Here is a 20567-nt window from a genome sequence, read left to right as displayed (position 1 = left end):
TATATATATATATATATGTATATATATATATATATATATATATGTATATATATATATATATATATATATACATATATATATATATATATATATATATATTATATATATATATATATATATATATATATATATATATATATATATATATACATCATCATCATCATCATCATCATCATCGTTTAACGTCCGCTTTCCATGCTAGCATGGGTTGGACGATTTGACTGAGAACTGGTGAAACCGGATGGCAACACCAGGCTCCAGTCTGATTTGGCAGAGTTTCTACAGCTGGATGCCCTTCCTAACGCCAACCACTCAGAGAGTGTAGTGGGTGCTTTTACGTGTCACCCGCACGAAAACGGCCATGCTCGAAATGGTGTCTTTTATGTGCCACCCGCACAAGCCAGTCCAGGGGCACTGGCAACGATCTCGCTCGAAAATCCTACAGGAGCCAGTCAGGCGGTACTGGCAACGGCCACGCTCAAAATGGTGCATCTCATGTGCCACCCGCAACGATCTTACTTGGCTTGCCGGGTCTTCTCACGCACAGCACATTTCCAAAGGTCTCGGTCCGTAGTCATCGCCTCGGTGAGGCCCAATGTACGAAGGTCTTGCCTCACCACCTCAGCCCAGGTCTTCCTGGGCCTACCTCTTCCACGGGTTCCCTCAACTGTTAGGGTGTGGCACTTTTTCACGCAGCTATCCTCCTCCATTCTCACCACATGTCCATACCAGCGCAATCGTCTCTCTTGCATGCCACAACTGATGCTTCTAATGTTCAGCTTTTCTCTCAAGATACTTACACTCTGACGGGTATTCATATTGACATTACACATCCAACGGAGCATACTGGCTTCATTCCTTGCGAGCTTACGTATGTCCTCAGCAGTTACAGCCCATGTTTCACTGCCATGTAGCATGGTTGTTTGTACGCATGCGTCATACAGTCTGCCTTTTACTCTGAGTGAGAGTCCCTTTGTCGCCAGCAGGGGTAAGAGCTCTTTAATTTTTGCCCAGGCTATTCTTATTCTAGCAGCTACACTTTCAGCGCACCCACCCCCACTACTAACTTGGTCGCCCAGATAGCGGAAGCTATCGACTACCTCTAGTTTTTCACCCTGGAATGAGATAGAAGTTGTTTCCTGTTTGTTTGCAGTCTTTATTGCACCTGAACATCTGCCACAAACAAAAACTAACTTGCTAGTTAACCTGCCTTTGATGTTGCTGCACCTCTTATGTGTCCATAGCTTGCACCGGGTACATCTTATAGAGTTACTACCTACTCCTTTTCTACATACTGAGCAGGGCCATCTACCTGAAGGGGTTTGTGTTTTATCTACCTTCCTACTTATTAGGATTTTGGTTTTAGCTAGGTTGACTCTAAGGCCCTTCAATTCTAGACCTTGCTTCCACACCTGAAACTTCTCCTCTAGTTCTGATAGTGACTCCGCAATTAGGGCAAGGTCATCAGCATAGAGGAGCTCCCAGGGGCAACCTGTCTTGAACTCCTCTGTGATTGCCTGGAGGACTATGGTAAATAAATATATATATATATACATATATATATATATATATATATATATAAATATATATATATATATACATACATATATATATACATACATACATATATATATATATATATATATATATATATATATATATATAAAATTTACGGGAAGTAACTCTTCTTAGAATCCATTTTTCACTCAGTTCATTGCAAACGACGGTCTACCTTGTAAGGTGTACCAGGCGGTAATCTTCAAGTTTAGGGGTGTAAATAAATAAATAAAAATATTCAAGGGAAGTAACTGAACGTTTTACCAGTATTATCCGTACTACTCTGTTTATAAATAAATCACACACGTGATTTGATTGAAGTTAACTGTTTATATATAAAACACACGTCATTGAATATCATGATTTTTTATGAGAGATCGAAAATGCTTCGTGGAAGACCGGCTGCACAACAACTTATTGTTCCTGAAAATGAAATACTCACTCGTGAATTAATATTAGAAGAATATTGGAATATTAGTGAGTTATGCAGCAGTTCAAGACACAAAATGTTGGAATGGTGTGCGCGCCGTGGGCTTATTAGGAATAAGTTTACCTGCGACGACTGCCTAGTACCATGCGGACTTGTTACATGTGATGACAGGATTGATGGGAAAAAATGGTACTGTAAACACAGTAAAAAAAAAAAAAAAGAAATCTGTTCGTTACAGTTCATTCTTTGGCGGAATTCAACCCCAAAAGTAAAACATTTGTTTATATTTTGGTTGCCACTTCTGAAGTGTATAATGTTGAGGAGGTGAATTTCTAGAACTGCATGCTGACCCTCGAATAAATATCTAATAAATATCTGTTGAATTTCATTATCATTTCCAGCGACAAAGTTCTCTCCTTCTGTCGCATGCTGTTTTAGAAAAAAAAACCAAAAACCCCCCAAAAACACGTGATTTATTTATAAACAGCTAAAAGAAAACGTATAATACTGGTAAGTACGGATAATACTGGTAAGTCGTTCAGTTATTTCCCTTGAATATTTTTATTTACTTTTTAACCCCCCCCCCACCTAAACTTGAAGATTACTGTACCAAGCTACAGTGCTTTCTTCCATGCTGTGTGGAGTGATAACTGAACAATCTATAAAGCTCAAGTAGACACGTTTCATGCTTATACGATGAGACAGCTACGACAAATTATGAATATTACTATCTTTGAGAAGATCGAGAACGAAGAGATCCTACAGTGTGCTTGCTGCATCGATAGAAATTTACGTTGGTTTGACCATGTATACAGGATGGACAACAACAGATTCCCTAGACAAATCCTTTTGCCCCCCAGCTATGCAAGGGGAAAAGAAAGCAGAGCATTCAAAGATACTGCCAAAAGGAACTTGGAGTGGAAAGGAATTGACCATAATAAATGGCAAACCCAAGCGAAAAAGCGAACGGTATGGAGAAAGCTTATCAAGTCATGCCAAAGCCATGAACCATCATGGTCACGACGTCTGCCTGCATAATAAGATGAATACTGCAAACGATGGTATAAGTATTTTGCCATCTATATAATTACAATGAGGTACTCCATACTCTGTAGTAGAGGCGCAATGGCCCAGTGGTAGAGCAGCGGACTCGTGGTCATAGGATCGCGGTTTCGATTCCCAGACCGGGTATTGTGAGTGTTTATTGAGCAAAAAAACCTTAAGTTCCATGAGGCTCTGGCAGGGGATGGTGGCGAACCCTGCTGTACTCTTTCACCACAACTTTCACTCTTACTTCCTGTTTCTGATGTGCCTGTAATTCAAAGGGTCAGCCTTGTCACACTGTGTCATGCTGAATATCTCCGAGAACTACGTTAAGGGTACACGTGTCTGTGGAGTGCTCAGCCATTTGCACGTTAATTTCACGAGCAGGCTGTTCCGTTGATCGGATCAACAGGAACCCTCGACGTCGTAAGCGACGGAGTGCCAACAACAACAACTCCATACTCTGTATGGCTTATGTAATGAATCGATCAATGCTTGGGATTCTGGTTCAAGTTCTCTATTTAACCCTCATAACTTTTTTATTTATTTTTTTGGAATTGAAGGAAATTTTTGCAAACTTTTGATCTACACACAGGAAATCATACGATTATGCAAAAAGAAAAGGAGGGAAAAAATTCATATTTTTCACATCTGCTCCCCCTCAACCCGTAAATCCTAAAATTTGCACTGTCTCTCATTTTTTTTTTTTTTTCAATCAGTGTTTAAAATATGGACAGTCCGAATTTATCATTCAGTTCTGTTTACAATTGGAAAATAAATTTTGAAATCCAAATTCAAAAAGTTAAAAATATTCTGGCATACACACGAATCTTATGGATTCTGGTTCCTATAACTGGTCACTATGTAACCAGGTAAACAATATTTTAGGTTTAGTTATCTTCTTTTTCAGAAAAATTTCCGCAAATTTGTGTTCTATGCACTGGACCTCGCATGAACATGCAAAAGAACTTTGTCCATTGAAATTTGTTCCCCGTCACCCCCATAAATCCTGTTGGACATTCAAATTAGTATTAACCCATATCGATCATATAGGTATTGTAGAGCCTGAGGTCATTGCTGGGATTAATCTACAGTGATTTTTAAAATGTATGTAAAAGATAAATTCTTGAATAGAATGTTTTCTGCAAGTAAAAGTTTTTTCTTACACACACACACACACACTTGCTTGGTGCGATCATGGGGAAGAATATAAAGTAAAAAAATGCTTTGGTACATCTTCATTTAATTAAATGCATTTATGGAGGAAAATATTGAAAAATGTCAATACATATCAGAACGACAAAGAAAAGAAGAAGATATCAGGTGGTCGTGAGATGTGCTAAAAGCAACAACTAAACCTCACTTCAATCACACATCTTCCCAACTGAAAATTATTTTGTAATTATAAACAGAAACAAATGGCAGATTCAGACACTCTGTATTTAAAACAATGATTACAAAGACACAATTAGTGAAAGAGTGGATATTTTAGAATTTATGGATGGTATGGGGAGTGGGTGGAGAAGAAAATTTAATTGAATAAAAATTTTTTTCCTAAATTAAAATTTTGATCCACTATTATACATTGTTGATATAATACATGTGGACACACCCTTCAAACTTTACTAACCATTCCCGGTTTCATCCCCATCTGAGACTCTCCCAAATTATGCCATGTTCAACAGAATCTCCCAAACCTACTGATACTTACAGAATCAATTAGAAGATTTTAATGTCACGTATTGTGATTGAATATTCGTTTTTGATAATTAATCTGTACTTCTACGATACCAGAAACCTCTTTCAGAAGTTTCTAAGTGCACTCATCCACACTAATTCTTAATGTATTTTTGTGACGCAGGATTAGCCATAAGCCATGCTGCTGTTGTTGAATGCATTCTAGCAGCCTTCATTAATTTTCATATTTTTATCAACATGTCGAATCACACAGGTTTCAAAATCAGATATTTTGCAATGAGAAATAAATTTGAAACGTATTTGCCGTAAGAATTTTATTTTACACTTTAAATTTTTTAAAAATCTAATTTGTGTCTATGGTAAATGTTTAAAGAATATTGAATTAGTTTTAAATTAAATTAACTAAATTAATTACATTCTATTAAATTACCGGTTATCACATACATGAGAAATAGCATCAAGAAGGTTTAGAGGAGATTATGATGTCATAATCCAGCAGAGGTCTTTTGTAGATTTTCATGATTTTGGAGAGAGCAGATGCGCGGTCCACAGAATGTGCTCTGGCAAGGGCGGTGTGGATAGTGTTGAGGGGATACACACGAAGGACGAAGTGGCGATCCATGAGTTGAGACTGAGTCTCAAAGTCACGGTTGTTACTGCAGAGCCCGCGCTGACGAAGGAATTGGGTGTAGAGGATGGAGAGCTCGGTGTATTTAGGGTGGGAGGAGGAGAAGTTGAGGTATGTGTGTGATTGTAGTGGATGGAAGTGGAATGATGAATGCTGACCGAAATGTCAAGAAAGGCAACAGGAGTGGCTGTGTGGTAAGTAGCTTGCTTACCAACCACATGGTTCCGGGTTCAGTCCCACTGCGTGGCACCTTGGGCAAGTGTCTTCTACTAAAGCCTGGGGCCGACCAAAGCCTTGTGAGTGGATTTGGTAGACGGAAACTGAAAGAAGCCCGTCGTATATATGTATATATATATGTGTGTGTGTTTGTGTGTCTGTGTTTGTCCTCGTAGCATTGCTTGACAACCGAAGCTGGTGTGTTTATGTCCCCGTCACTTAGCAGTTCGGCAAAAAGAGACCAATAGAATAAGTACTAGGCTTACAAAGAATAAGTCTCAGGGTTGATTTGCTCGACTAAAGGCGGTGCTCCAGCATGGCCACAGTCAAATGACTGAAACAAGTAAAAGAGTAAGTGTTGGAAATAGCGCAAGAGAATTCGAGGGCAGGATGGAAAGATTTTACAAAAGAGAGGAAAGAGTCTACTTGTTCGCGGGAGAGCGAGGTCGCAGCGATACAGTCGTCAATGTAACGACTGTATAGTTCGGGTGTGGGACCAGTGAATCTTGAGAATATTTGGGCCTCAATATAGCCAACGAACAGGTTCGCATAGTTGGGGCCCATTCTCGTTCCCATGACCATTCCCGAGTCTGCTGGTAAAAATCACCCGCAAATGAGAAGCAGTTAAGGGAGAGAACAAGTTCAGCCAGACGAAAGAGTGTGGATGTGTCAGGTTGGAGGTTAGGTTGAAGGTCCAGGTAGTGTTTGAGGGCAAGAAGCCCGTTTTGATGTGGGATCAACATATATAGGCTCTTGATGTCAAGAGTGAAGAGAAGTTTGGAGGGGCCAAGAGGGAAGGAGAAAGAGTTGAACAGATGAAGAGCATGGTTAGTGTCATGGATGTGAGAGAGATATTTGTAGATAAGTTCTGTGGGGCAGTTGCAGGTGGAGACGATGGGGCGGCCAGGGTTGTTAGGTTTGTGGATTTTGGGGAGGAAGTAAATCGTTGGGGCGTGAGGGGTGCAGACATTGAGCTTCGAGGCGGTGGGGTAGATGGGAGGACAAGATAAGAGTTTGAAGGTAGTTACCTCCGCGAACCCGTTTTTTGTGTACCCAACGTTATCTTCATATTTCATGTTTGTTTGTTTTGTGACGTCCTGTACCCATATATGCATAGCTATATACATATATACGTATGTATGTACATATGTGTCTATATATTATTTATATTATTTTTTGATTGAACGCCACGCATCCATTTCCAAGTAAGTTTTTTTCTTAATATAATCGATGCGACTCTTTCCTTTACTGTTTTCCCACCTCTCTCTCTCCCCCATTCGTTTTCTTTCTCATCCTTACTCAAAATTCCCTTTTCTCCCCTTCACTTTTTTCTATCTGTCTCTCCCTCTTCCTCCTTGGAAATGTGCTGTGCGTGAGAAGACCCGGCAAGCCAAGTAAGATCGTTGCCAGTGCCCCTGGACTGGCTTGTGCGGGTGGCACATAAAAGACACCATTTCGAGCGTGGCCGTTTTCGTGCGGGTGACACGTAAAAGCACCCACTACACTCTCTGAGTGGTTGGCGTTAGGAAGGGCATCCAGCTGTAGAAACTCTGCCAAATTAGACTGGAGCCTGGTGTTGCCATCCGGTTTCACCTCAGTCAAATCGTCCAACCCATGCTAGCATGGAAAGCGGACGTTAAACGATGATGATGATATATATATATATATATATATATATGCATACATACATACATACATATATATATATATATATACACAAATATATCTACTTATTTATATAAATTCATATTATATATCTATGCATACATACATATATACACACACACATATATACAAACATGTACATACACATATACATGTATATATATAACCTTTTATGATGCGTGGAATTATTTTCTTTTATAACTTGTGTATTTAATGCTAAAGCAATAATTTTAAGTCATATTATCACTGATCCCTGGGAAAACACTCTTCATGTGTTTACCTCCAATGTCAAAATAAACCATCTTTCTGCCTCCAGAATTGTTATATGCAGGGTATATATTCGGTTCTTTCTCTATTTTTCACTTCTTTTACAATGTCAGCAAATTGCTTATGCTCCCTCGAAATATTTTCCACATTATTCAAACGGCTAGCGATTGATATAGCAAAAAATACGGTGAAGACATAAACAAACATCAAATGCTTTCGCAAAAAACAGAAGTGAAGTGCAGGCAAACAATAACCGGCAAGTGTGTTTATACGTTTAATTAATTGTGATTCTTCTTAAATATAACAATATTGGTTTCAATGAAGTAAAAAAATTCAAAATCTGGAGGTAAGTGCTTTTATTAAAAACGTCACACAAGTGTTCTAATATAAAATACAGCATAGGGAGGCTGTTGTTACTGTTATGTGTCTTTTCCAATGTGAATACATTTACCGTTATTGATGTGGATGTTTATTTCTGATTTTCATACCAGGAAATTGAACAGTAAACCATATCCCTTCATGCTCCAAGAGGTAACTAAAAGAGGTTGGCACCATTAAAAGTTCAACCAGCTGTAAAAGACTACCTGAGAAAGACAGCCATAATGAGTGGCTTAGTTGACATCATGGGTAAAATCCACAAAGCTAAGCCCACATCGCTTCAGAAGGAATTTATGTTTGATGATATTCCCATTGACCGTCACACTTCTCTAGGAATACATACATGTGCAGTGAAGCCGCAACTTTGAGAGATTGATTTGCCACAAATATCACAGTGATGTGGCTTCTATCCTGTATGAATATATTTGTCTATTCTTAAATTACTACTTTGAGTGAATGTCTCCTCACAAATATTATATTGTTATGCCTTCTCTCCTCTATGAATATATTTCGCCTCAGGCAAAAAATCAATTCAAGAGAACGATTTACCATAGATATCACACTAGTATGTTGCCATTTTTAAATGTATGTTTGTGTGGTTAATATTTTCAGCAAATGATTTACCATACACATAACGGTAATGTGGCTTCTACACTGTATGAGTACGTTTGTGTCTTCTTAACTTACTACTTTCACAGAATGATTTACCACAAATATCACAACATTAAGGTTTCTCTCCTGTATGAATACGTTTATGTATTATTAAGGAACACTTTACAGAGACTGATTTGCAGCAGATGTCACATTGATATGGCTCCTCCCCTGTATGAACACGTTTGTGAGAAATGAGATAATCATATCTAGCGAAGGACTTACCACAGATATCACACTGATATGGGTTCTCTCATGTATGGATTCTTTTGTGAATGGTTAATGTAGTATTTCGAGAGAACGATTTGTCACAGATATCACACTGATATGACTTCTCTCCTGTATGAATACATTTGTGTCTTGGTAAAGCACTACTATCAGAGAATGATTTACCACAAATATCACAACAATAAGGTTTCTCTCCTGTATGAATACGTTTATGTATTCTCAAGGAACACTTTTCAGAGAATGATTTGCCACAGATATCACACTGATATGGTTTCTCCCCTGTATGAACACGTTTGTGAATAATGACATAATTATATCTAGCGAAGGACTTACCACAGATATCACACTGATATGGCTTTTCTCCTGTATGAATCCGTTTGTGAATGGTTAAGGAATTATTTCGAGAGAATGATTTACCACAGACATCACACTGATGTGGCTTCTCTCCTGTATGAGTGCGGTGGTGCATCCTTAAGTTACCACTTCCAGTAAATGCTTTACCACAAATATTGCAGTGATATGGCTTCTCTCTTGTATGTATTCGTTTGTGTTTAGTTAAGTCATTACTTTGAGAGAATGATTTACCACAGATATTACAGCAATATGGCTTCTCTCCTGTATGAATTCGCTTGTGAGATTTGAAAGCATCACATCGAGAGAATGATTTACCACAAATGCCACAGTGATATGGCTTCTCTCCTGTATGAATACGTTGGTGAGATGTTAAAGAACCACCAAGAGAGAATGATTTGCCACAGATGTCACAGTTATATGGCTTCTCTCCTGTATGAACACGTTTGTGTGAAGTCAACTGACCACTTCCAGAGAATGATTTACTACAGATATTACAGTGATATGGCTTCTCTCCTGTATGAATACGTTTGTGTTTAGTTAGAGTAGAATTCTGAGAGAATGATTTACCACAGATATCACAGCGATATGGCTTCTCTCCTGTATGAATTCGCTTGTGAGAATTTAAAGCACTACTTCCAGAGCATGATTTACCACAAATACCACAGCGATACAGTTTCTCTCCTGCATGTATATGTTGGTGACATGTTAAGCTACTACGTATAGAATATGATTTACCACAGATATCACAGCGATATGGTTTTTCTCCAGTATGAATACGATTGTGACAAGATAAGTAATGAAATTGAGAGAATGATTTACCACAAATACCACAGTGATATGGCTTCTCTCCCGTATGAATATGTTTGTGTGTAGTTAGGCTTCCATTCCGAGAGAATGATTTGCCACAGATATCACATTGATATGGCCTCTCTCCTGTATGAACACGTTGGTGAGATGTTAAGTTAGTATGTACAGAGAATGATTTACCACAAATACCACAGTGATATGGCTTCTCTCCTGTATGTATTTGCTTGTGCAAATATAAAGCACTCCCTCCAAAGAAAGACTTACCACAAACATCACAGTGATATGGCTTCTCTCCTGTATGAATACGTTTGTGTGTAGTTAACTGATCACTTTCACAGAATGATTTACCACAGATATCACAATGATATGGTTTCTCTCCTGTATGAGTACGTTTGTGTTTAGTTAGGTTTCCTTTCGAAGAGACTGATTTACCACAGATATTACACTGATATGGCTTCTCTCCTGTATGAGTACGTTTGTGTGTAGTTAGGTTTCCATTCCAAGAGAATGATTTACCACAGATATCACATTGATATGGCTTCTCTCCTGTATGAACACATTTGTGTTTAGTTAGGGTAGAATTCTGAGAGAATGATTTACCACAGATTTCACAGCAATATGGCTTACCTCCTGTATGAATACGCTTATGTTTAACTTGGTTATCATTCTGGGAGAATGTCTTTTCACAGAAAGCTTTTCTTTTCTCTTTTGGCATGTCTTCAGGAAAAAATCACTTCCTTACGTTTTGGACGTTTTTGCAAATCTTTTCTTCTCAAATCAAACTATGTCTATATTTCTGTATATATTTTGTTGATTTTGTTTCTACTGCATATTCTTTACCAATTTTTTCAGCTGCCATATTTCTGTCCAATGCTACCTTTATCTAAAATTTCTTACAAAAATTTATCCAAGTATAATTAGCACACAATTTTGTATACACTCTAGATAATGATTCAGAAATTTTGCTAATAATCTCAGTTCAGAATAAATATGTCATTGGAATTTTACAATTAATTTATAGAAATAGTGCTAGATATTTCTTCCATATAGTATTTTCATTCAGTCTGTCAATGACGAAAAGTTTTGATGGTGCATCTTCTGTTATGCCAATATCATCTGTTATCCTGAAATCATGAAGAAACATCAGTTTAGACTATAGAGGCTGCTTGAAAAACAGAGATTCAAAAGTGGGAAATTTATAACATTTCTATGGAGATTATTTACAGAAACAAATATTTGCCTTAACTACTGAACATTTTAATTTACTAATATTTACATTACAGAATTCTGCATGATGCATACACATTTGCAAACTAGAGCTACATCTTCACATTGTGTTAACATTATATATATATATATATATATATATATTAAACTGCAAAATAGTAGACAATAGCCTTCTCTGTAACAGAAATATAAGTCAACATAGTTACTTAACCTCAAGTCAGCTTCGACTGAGCAAACATGATTAAAAACATTCTATCTAAGAACATCATGATCATCACCATAACAGAACACATTTTCCATGCTGGCAAGTGTTGGGTGGTATAACAAGAACTGGCAAGTAGGGAGTGCTGCACCATTTTCTAATTTGTCTATTATGGCATGATTTTTATGACTGGATGCCCATCCTTATGCCAGCCACCTCATAGTGTGTATTAAGTGCCTCTCATGTGGAACTAGCACAAGTGCTCTTTATGTGGCACCAGCACAAGTGCTTTTGACATGGCACCAGCATGGGTGATGTGACACATTCTCTCTTTCTCAGTAACATTATAGATCTAGGACCATGTTATACAATAAAGGCCTCAATTTTTAACCCCTTCATTATACTCATTGCAAATTTAATTGAAACACATAAAGTGTTAGCAAACTCATGAATTTACACTGACTTCATAAAACAACTGTAACTTTTTAATTAATCAACATATTCATGGGATTTTTGGAACAGAATTCAAGAAAAGGCTCTCAACCAAATCTATTTCAAAATTTTTGTCTTAAAATGAAACTAATTACAGGTAAATACAGCTAAATTAGCAGAAAGGAACACGAGAAAATAAATAGAGAGAATAAAAAAAGGTTTTAAAGGCTAGTTTGAGGTAAATCACAATGGTTAACCATATGGATATGACAAACAAATCTACAAATATTGTGAAGTGTCTTCTTGGTGATGGTTATGATAGGGAGGGTGTGATATTAGTGGTGATAAGAATATGTAAGGGGGAATAATTCCCCCTTATCACTGGTACTGAATTCATTGGCCCAGGAGGAATGAAACATAAAAATTAGCTCTTTGCTTTGATAGTGAGGGGAACACAGAACATATCTATGTACCATGGGGTATAGAGTTTTGCATCTACTTCCAGCACCACCACCATCACTCCTACCCATGGCAGGACATGTTTTCACACATGATTGGAAATGAATGACATGATTGTATGGCTGTGAAACTCATTTACAACTACCATCTGCTGACAAAATAGTTACAAATAAGCATATACATACATGTGTGTGTGTATATATATATATATATATATATATATATACTAGCAGTATAGCCCGGCTTTGCCCGGGATTAAGCTAACCAAACTAAGTAACATGACGTCAAATTTGGGCAGAATCAGTGTTGCAACTGGAGTGCATGGGTTGAGAGTTTGATCGGCAGAGGTGATCAGGTTACACATGCCAGCCCTTTGAAAACACCACCGCCATCATCTAACCCCTCTTTGCTCATGGGTTAGGAACCCTTCCAGCAAGGAAAATAGAATGACCAAAAGGGCTCCCGATTCTCTGTGTCAGAAGCGGTTCTGTTCAGATCACAACGAAGTCTTAAGTATATATATATATATATATATATATATATATATATATGAGAACACGGATGTTACGAAAGTAAAACGTTGATGTTCGAAACAGCAGCAGGCCATAGATAATTCTTTATTCTGTATATTTCTCATTTTGTCCTGCTCTGGAGTTTTGCGAAATTTTTCTGGAGAACATTATTTTTCTTTGTGGTTAGGTTGTTGATGACCTCTTTCTAGCATATTAGATGTCCACCTAGTGGTCATCCCTTATACACGTGTAATACAATTTTTTCTGAATTTTCAGATTTGTTATATGCTAGGCCACTTGGTTTTAAATTGAATTAATATTCAATTTATCATCCTATCTATCTATCTATATATATATATATATATATATATATATATATATATATATATATATATATATATATTTATATCCTCTGGAAAATTATATATATATATATATATATATACATATATATATATATATACATATATATATATATATATATATACATATATATATATATATATATATATATATATATATATATGAGCAACACACACATACACCCACGCACGTATGTACACCAATTGCATACATATTTTTTGTACGCATACATGTTCGTATGTGTGTGTGTGTTGCCCGTATATCAACAAAACACACACACCTTGCCTTACATATATATACGGATAAATGATTTGAAAGAAATATATTTTGGAAATGGCAATTTACGGTACAATACCTAGAAACGTGAAAATCAGACCACATGGGTTTGTTTACATCAATTCGGCAGAGATAGAGAGAGCGCGCTCTCCCTCTCTTACACACATTTATCTCTCTTTCTTTCTCTCTCTCCCTGTCTCACACACACACATGCTGCTCTCTCACATTAACAAAAGAACTTCATATACACACCACACTTTCTGTCTCGCATACTCACTATAAAAAGATAGCGTCTATTTCTTTTTGGCAACATGTGTTTTGTGTGTAATGTTACTGTGTGTGTGAGAGAAGGAGAGACAGAAAGAAAGAAAGAGAGAGATAACTGGCATGTGTGTAAGGGAGGGAGAGAGAGAGAGAAGGTATTTTTTTCTTACCACACAACTGTTAAGAAATAGCCGCCCTCTCCTACTTTTTTTTTTGTCAGACGGTGGCCAAGAAAATGTATCTCTCCTTCACCCCCCTCTCACAAACATACAATTTCTCTCTCTCTCTCGCCTTCACACGCTTACGCACAGATTTGACTTCGCCATGTCAACAAACTTCAAATGCACATAGGGTCATTCCGAATCTTCTCCTAAAATTGGAGCGACATGCGTGCTAATTTGTGGACGTGCATAACCCACATTCACGTACACACACACATCGTCTGTTTTTTTAATATATATATATATATATGTATATGAGAAAGGTTGAGTTCAATTTCATCCTTTTACTTGTGGTGGTGGAGGTGTCCAAAGTTAGATTTCTAATAAAATTTTATAAAACTTTTAACATTTTCTCTTCTTTATTTTAATTGTTTGTTGAGTTTATATAGGGTAACTGTACTATAAATGCTCATAACATACTTTATATATCTATCTATCTCTACATACATATATACATACATACATATATATATATATATATATATATATATATAAAAATTCTTATATATCAGCACGGAATTTTGACAGTGAACAGGTCGCAGTCTCAAAACGACGAAAATATTTTGGCAAATTAAATTTAAATGTTGAAGTGAATATAACGGTTTTTCTGTGTTTCTTAAATGGCTTATAAACACCTTCCACGCTGCAATTGTTTTCGTTCCAGCACACGACTTCAGATCAGGTCACTTGCTATGCAAGTACATCTCCGTAATATATATATATATATATATATATATATATATATATATTATAGTTTCAGCCCAGAGCTGCGGCCATGCTGATGCACCATATATATATATATATATATAATCAAAATAAGCAACACGGATTTTAAAGATGATTGCAGTACGCACGTTTCATGCTACTCCATTTATTTAAGTAATGCGAGCATTACATTAAATGCAATATGTAGAGCAATCTTCAGCTGCACGAAAATGTAGAAAAATTACAGTAGAATAGATATATTATAATTGTGGCATGGATTTGAAATGTTGCCACAATTATATGTCTATTCTACTGTAATTTTCTGCATTTTCATGCAGCTGAAGATTGCTCTACATATTGCATTTAACGTAATGCTCGCATTACTTAAATAAATGGAGTAGCATGAAACGTGCGTACTGCAATCATCTTTAAAATCCGTGTTGCTTATTTTGATTATTTGATCACCTAGTTTTTGGAATGGTTTTTGTATAATACCATACCATGCTATATTCTGGTGCCTAAACATAAGTACCATATTCAATTTTTGAATCTAAATCTAAACCTTATATATATATATATATATATATATATATATATATATATATATATATATATATATATATACATACATATATTATTATTATATATACCACACACACAAACACGCATATATATAAACATACATGTGTGTATATACATGCACACAAACAAAAAAAGCACTCAGATCCAACAGCAGACTGAATCAGATGTTATTGAAGACGTAGCAAGAAGCATCGAAAACTTTAGGAAAAAATAAGCGAAGCTGTGACACGAGAAGATATTGATAAATAGGTTATAGCTGATCATGGATGGAAAAACGGAGGCCACCTCCCTCTGTGGTGTGAAGTTAAAATAATAGACAGAGAACATCACTGGAAAATACGATAACGAAAAGAGGCAGCACATATGCTAGGACATAATAACCTTCTAAGCAGACGTAGTGCAGATATGAGTAGCATATAGGAACCGGTATTAAGGAAAGATAGGAAAATATTAGATCTATAAACCCTGAAATTCACTCTATAATTGCCCACGGGTATATGGCGTAGTGGTTAAGAACGCGGGCTACTAATCCCAATGATTCCGAGTTCGATCGGAATATTAATAATAATAATAATAACATCGGAAAAATACCTTAGGAATGAGAACCCAGGTTCGAAATTCCCCCGCGGACACCTGAGGATAAATATCCGTGAAATGTAAATAATTCCTCAAATATAGAACTGAAAATATTTCTCAGAATCACACAACGATGGACAGTCAACAAAGTAGCTTCCATAGCAACCAAATCACGCAAAAATCAGACATGCTTCATCAATAGTTAAAGATTATAACCGTTACGACAGACACAAAAAGTTGACTCGTCAAAAACGAACGACTACAATACTAAAAGGTGAAATGTTCTTTTCTACTCTAGGTACAAGGCCCGAACTTTTAGGAGAAAGGGGCCAGTCGATTAGGTCGATCCAGCACACAACTGGTACTTAATTTATCGAAAGGATGAAAGGCAAAGACGACCTCGGCGGAATTTGAACTCAGAATGTAAAGTCAGACGAAATACCGCTAAGCATTTCGCCCGACGTGCTAGCGATTCAGCCAGCTCGTCACCTTAAAAAGATGAAATATGGTCATTGTTTAATACTTACGGAAATATTTTATAAAGGATAGTGTTGATATAACTGTGTGTGTGTAGGATACGTGAGAAATGAATTACAACTGTGTAGAATTGTTGAAAAATGTATTATAAGAACGGGTGCTGGACGAGAAATATCTAATAATTGTGTATGGGGCTTGATTAAATGGAATTCTTTAAATAGGAAGAAAGAAAGAAACGGAAGACAGTTTAGTGCGCATGCGTCTCTTTTTCACGGACAAATTTAAGTTGCATGTATTGTTTTTTTTTTCTCCAAATATAAGATTTAATGGAGCTAACTCTTTTCAAAACACTTTTGTCCTAGACATTGCAAGAGATGGTGTACTTGGTAAGCTATACCAGGCTGTGTAAGGTGTAATAGGCTTCTATAAAGCTTACGAGTTATATGCTTATATGTTGAAGCAACTACAACAAATCATAAATATTACTGTCTTTCAGAAGACCAGGAAGGAAGAGATGTGCTGGTCTACCTCTTATGATGGAAACCTTCATTGATAGAAATTTACGTTGGATTGGCCATGTACCCAGGATGGACAACAGCCTATTCATGCAAAAGAATTTTGTCCATTGAAATTTGTTAACCCCACCTCCATAAATACTGTCGTACGTTCAAATTAGTCTTAACCCGTATCGATCATATAGGTATTGGAGAGCCTGAGGTCATTGCTGGGATTAATCTACAGTGATTTTTAAAATGTATGTAAAAGATAAATTTTTGAATAGAATACTTTCTGCTAGTAAAAGTTTTTTCTTACACACACACACTTGCTTGGTGCGATCGTGGGGAAGAATATAAAGTAAAAAAAGTTTTTTTGTTTTGTTTGCTTAAATCCCAATAATGCTTCGGTACATCTTCATTTAATTAAATGTGTTTATGGGGAAAAATATTGAAAAATATCAATATATATCAGAATGACAAAGAAACGAAGAAGGTATCAGGTGGTCGTGGGATGTGCTAAAAGCAACAACTAAACCTTACTTCAGTCAAACATCTCGAGTGAAAATTATTTTGTAATTATAAACAGAAACAAATGGCAATTCGGACACTCTGTATCTAAAAGCTATGATTAAAAAGAAAGAATTAGTGAAAGAGTTTTTTTCCTAAATTAAAATTTTGTATAATCGTATAATTCCCGTGTGCAGAACACACAGTCGCAAAAATTTTCGGAAAATTCCAAAAAATTGTAAGGAGTTATGCATGAATTTTTCCAACCAATGAATGAATAAATCAATCGTTGTGATTGTTAGTGTGTATGTTCTCTTCTGTTTTTATTTAAAATATTCTTCTGAGAAAGGAGCTGGGTTCTAACAAACATAGAAATCTCCATCGTTGGAATGTAGTTAACAAAATCAATGTCACATTTTAAACTTGAGAAAAGTCTCGCATATTTTTACTGTTCTACTCACAGATTGTATTTGGAACGTACGAGATAGCTGATCGATTTCTTTTCCAGAAAACCCTAGTTTATCCAGATTGTCACTTTTGCATTTACACACAAAAACCAAGTGCACCAATTATTATTGGTATAAATGTGAATTTATAAGCTCAATGTAGAAGCTGGAACTTTCGAAGCAATTCTATGTTTACATAAGAGAAAACAATAGAGGGATCAAACTTCTGGCCATGTGTTGAAAGCCACATATATACAAGCACAGTCTATCTCTCCTTTTTGAACAGATTTTTCCTGGAACAACAAACAGTGATCCACTATCATACATTGTTGATATAATACATGTGGACACACCCTTCAAACTTTACTAACCATTCCCGGTTTCATCCCCATCTGAGACTCTCCCAAATTATGCCATGTTCAACAGAATCTCCCAAACCTACTGATACTTACAGAATCAATTAGAAGATTTTAATGTCACATATTGTGATTGAATATTCGTTTTTGATAATTAATCTGTACTTCTACGATACCAGAAACCTCTTTCAGAAGTTTCTAAGTGCACTCATCCACACTAATTCTTAATGTATTTTTGTGACGCAGGATTAACCATAAGCCATGCTGCTGTTGTTGAATGCATTCTAGCAGCCTTCATTAATTTTCATATTTTTATCAACATGTCGAATCACACAGGTTTCAAAATCAGATATTTTGCAATGAGAAATAAATTTGAAACGTAAATATTTAATTTTACCTTAAATTTTAAAGAAGTCTAAATTAATTCTACGCTAAAAGTTTAAAGAATATTGAATTAATTTCAAATTAAGTTAACCAAATTAATTACGTTCTACTAAGTAAATGTTTATCACATACATGAAAACGCCATGCATGACGTCGAGAAGGTTTAGAGGAGATTATGACATCATAATATAGTAAATGTCATTTGGAAATTTTGATTACTTCATTACTTTTTGCAGTACTGACGCATCAAGTCGAACACAGATCGATTTAAATTAATCCGAGATTTTATTTTCATCGATTTCGTCATACCTTGATTCTTTTTTATCATTTCCTTTCTTTGTATCTTTGGTTGATTATTTATTGCTCTAATTCAAACATATATTTATCTGATCTTAAGTAGGATCTTTTTGGTTTGACGGGCAACATTTTTCATTAATGTTTTATGTAGTGTTTTTGGTAGCGAAACACTTTCAAACTTCGTATACTTGTATATTTTGTATTATAGAACAGATAAAAAATTTTGTATTCGAAGTTATTTCATGTAAAAAGTTGTCGTATTTCGGTAATTTCAACCAATCAGTGACGTCTATTGAGGTGAAAACAATTAATGGCGTGGAATGTAAACAACGGTGTCATGGGATCTTTTCCCTTGAATAAAATTAGTGCCGTTGTTTGTCAACAACAACTACCCGTGTTACTCTTATTTATAACATCGTTCGTGCGTTTGTACTGGTTTTAGCTTTAGGGTTAGGGTTCGGGTTTTAGAGTTAGGGTTAGTTTTAGGATTACGGTTAGGGGACACATTCTACCAGTATCCCAAGTTTGAAAGTGTTAAAGAAAACAAGTGTTGCCCGTCAAACCAAAAAGATCCCTTAAGGATTCAACCGTAACTTTATCGGTTAATTCTTTCTTTCTCTCTTTCACTTCTTTCCTATTTTCTTTCTTATATTCTTGATTTGTGTAATTACACTTTTCATTAATTTTTCATTACCAATCTATTCTAATTCATTCATTAATATATTTGTCTCAATTAGTTCAACTACCTAACTGACAACATTATCATTGAATTCTTTCTTACCCTTGTTTTCTTTCTGACGTTCCTTCATGCGTGTACCTATTTAGGGACTTCTTTGATGCCAGTGCAATGAGTAAAATGCAGCAAATACTCTGTAAAATGGCTGGTATTAGGAAGACCAGTCAAGCTACAGACACAAAGCTGAAGCAGACATTGGCACTCCTCTGGTTCATTAATTACAGCTGAACGATCCAATCCATATATAAAAGGCATTGAACTAAGATGATATAAATATGCTGGACTGCGCCTACGCACGTACTTATGTATGTGTATTTAGTAAGGTATTTGTGTGTGCGTGTACATATATATATATGTGTGTGTGTGTAAATATATCTATCTATCTATCTATCTATCTATCTATCTATCTATCTATATATATATATATATATATATATATATATATATATATATATATATATATACATACATATATGGGAACTTGAGCTTAGTTAAAATGCAGTTAACATGGAGAAAACTTCTCTCTTATGGTAATAAGGTGTAAAAACACCATATTTATCCAAATGCTTCCTCCTGCCGGATCCCGGACATGTTTTTAGCCCTTTATTCGTTTGCAATGGGAATAACCGAATAGAGGTACTTCTGGACAGTCCTATAGCTGTATTTTTAACTAAAACACTATCAATAAAATTGATTGAGTTGCGCCATTAGACCAGTTGCTCGATAAAATTAGAAACGTCTAAAAGAACTGGAAATTCGTCTGGGAATCTGAGAGTGGGCAACATAAGGAAAATCTGTGTCTCCACGGTTACGACAGTGAAGTTGTCTGAATTTGAAATATGTCACAACATATTTTTAACTAGGATAAACTTCGCTTATGCCCAAACATTATTTGGCGCTTTTAATCTAGCTTTGGACGGCTTTTAAGCCAGCTCATGTGGAGGGCTCTTCATTAAGCCTTGGGCCCAACAATGACACTCCATGCATTGAGAACATATTGAATTTTATTAAACTTGAACAATATTTTTCAAGCAATGAGCAATTTTCATCGAAACAATGATGTGATTTGTTGATTTGTAACTTATTGCAAAGCTGCATGATTAAACAACAGTACCACCACCGTCA

General features: G+C 36.0%; 2 protein-coding genes across 2 annotated transcripts in view; both read right to left on the bottom strand.

The window, feature by feature from the left end:
- Positions 1 to 16404, bottom strand: part of LOC106870852 (uncharacterized) — a 40612-nt gene extending 24208 nt beyond the window's left edge. The window contains exon 1 of the mRNA XM_089344007.1: positions 16270 to 16404. The gene's annotated coding sequence lies outside the window, so the exon portion shown is untranslated. The remainder of the gene's footprint in view (positions 1 to 16269) is intronic.
- Positions 7845 to 16406, bottom strand: LOC106878564 (uncharacterized). The gene is made up of 2 exons (XM_014927810.3): positions 16270 to 16406; positions 7845 to 11047 (listed from the first exon to the last, which is right to left on the bottom strand). The coding sequence occupies exon 2, from the start codon at positions 10636 to 10638 to the stop codon at positions 8788 to 8790; it is 1851 nt and encodes a 616-aa protein (XP_014783296.1). The 5' UTR covers positions 10639 to 11047; positions 16270 to 16406; the 3' UTR covers positions 7845 to 8787.
- Between the last annotated feature and the right edge of the window lie 4161 nt (positions 16407 to 20567).

Source organism: Octopus bimaculoides, chromosome 28 (genome assembly GCF_046866305.1).
Source record: "Octopus bimaculoides isolate indiv1 chromosome 28, ASM4686630v1, whole genome shotgun sequence".
Lineage (NCBI taxonomy): Eukaryota > Metazoa > Mollusca > Cephalopoda > Octopoda > Octopodidae > Octopus > Octopus bimaculoides.
The sequence above is the reverse complement of the archived record's forward strand: the minus strand, read 5'-3'. Positions and strand labels throughout refer to the sequence as shown.

What these genes read in the sequence shown, in the direction of transcription:
- LOC106878564 (XM_014927810.3), bottom strand. Translation starts at nt 10,638, where the DNA reads ATGCCAAAAGAGAAAAGAAAAGCTTTCTGTGAAAAGACATTCTCCCAG.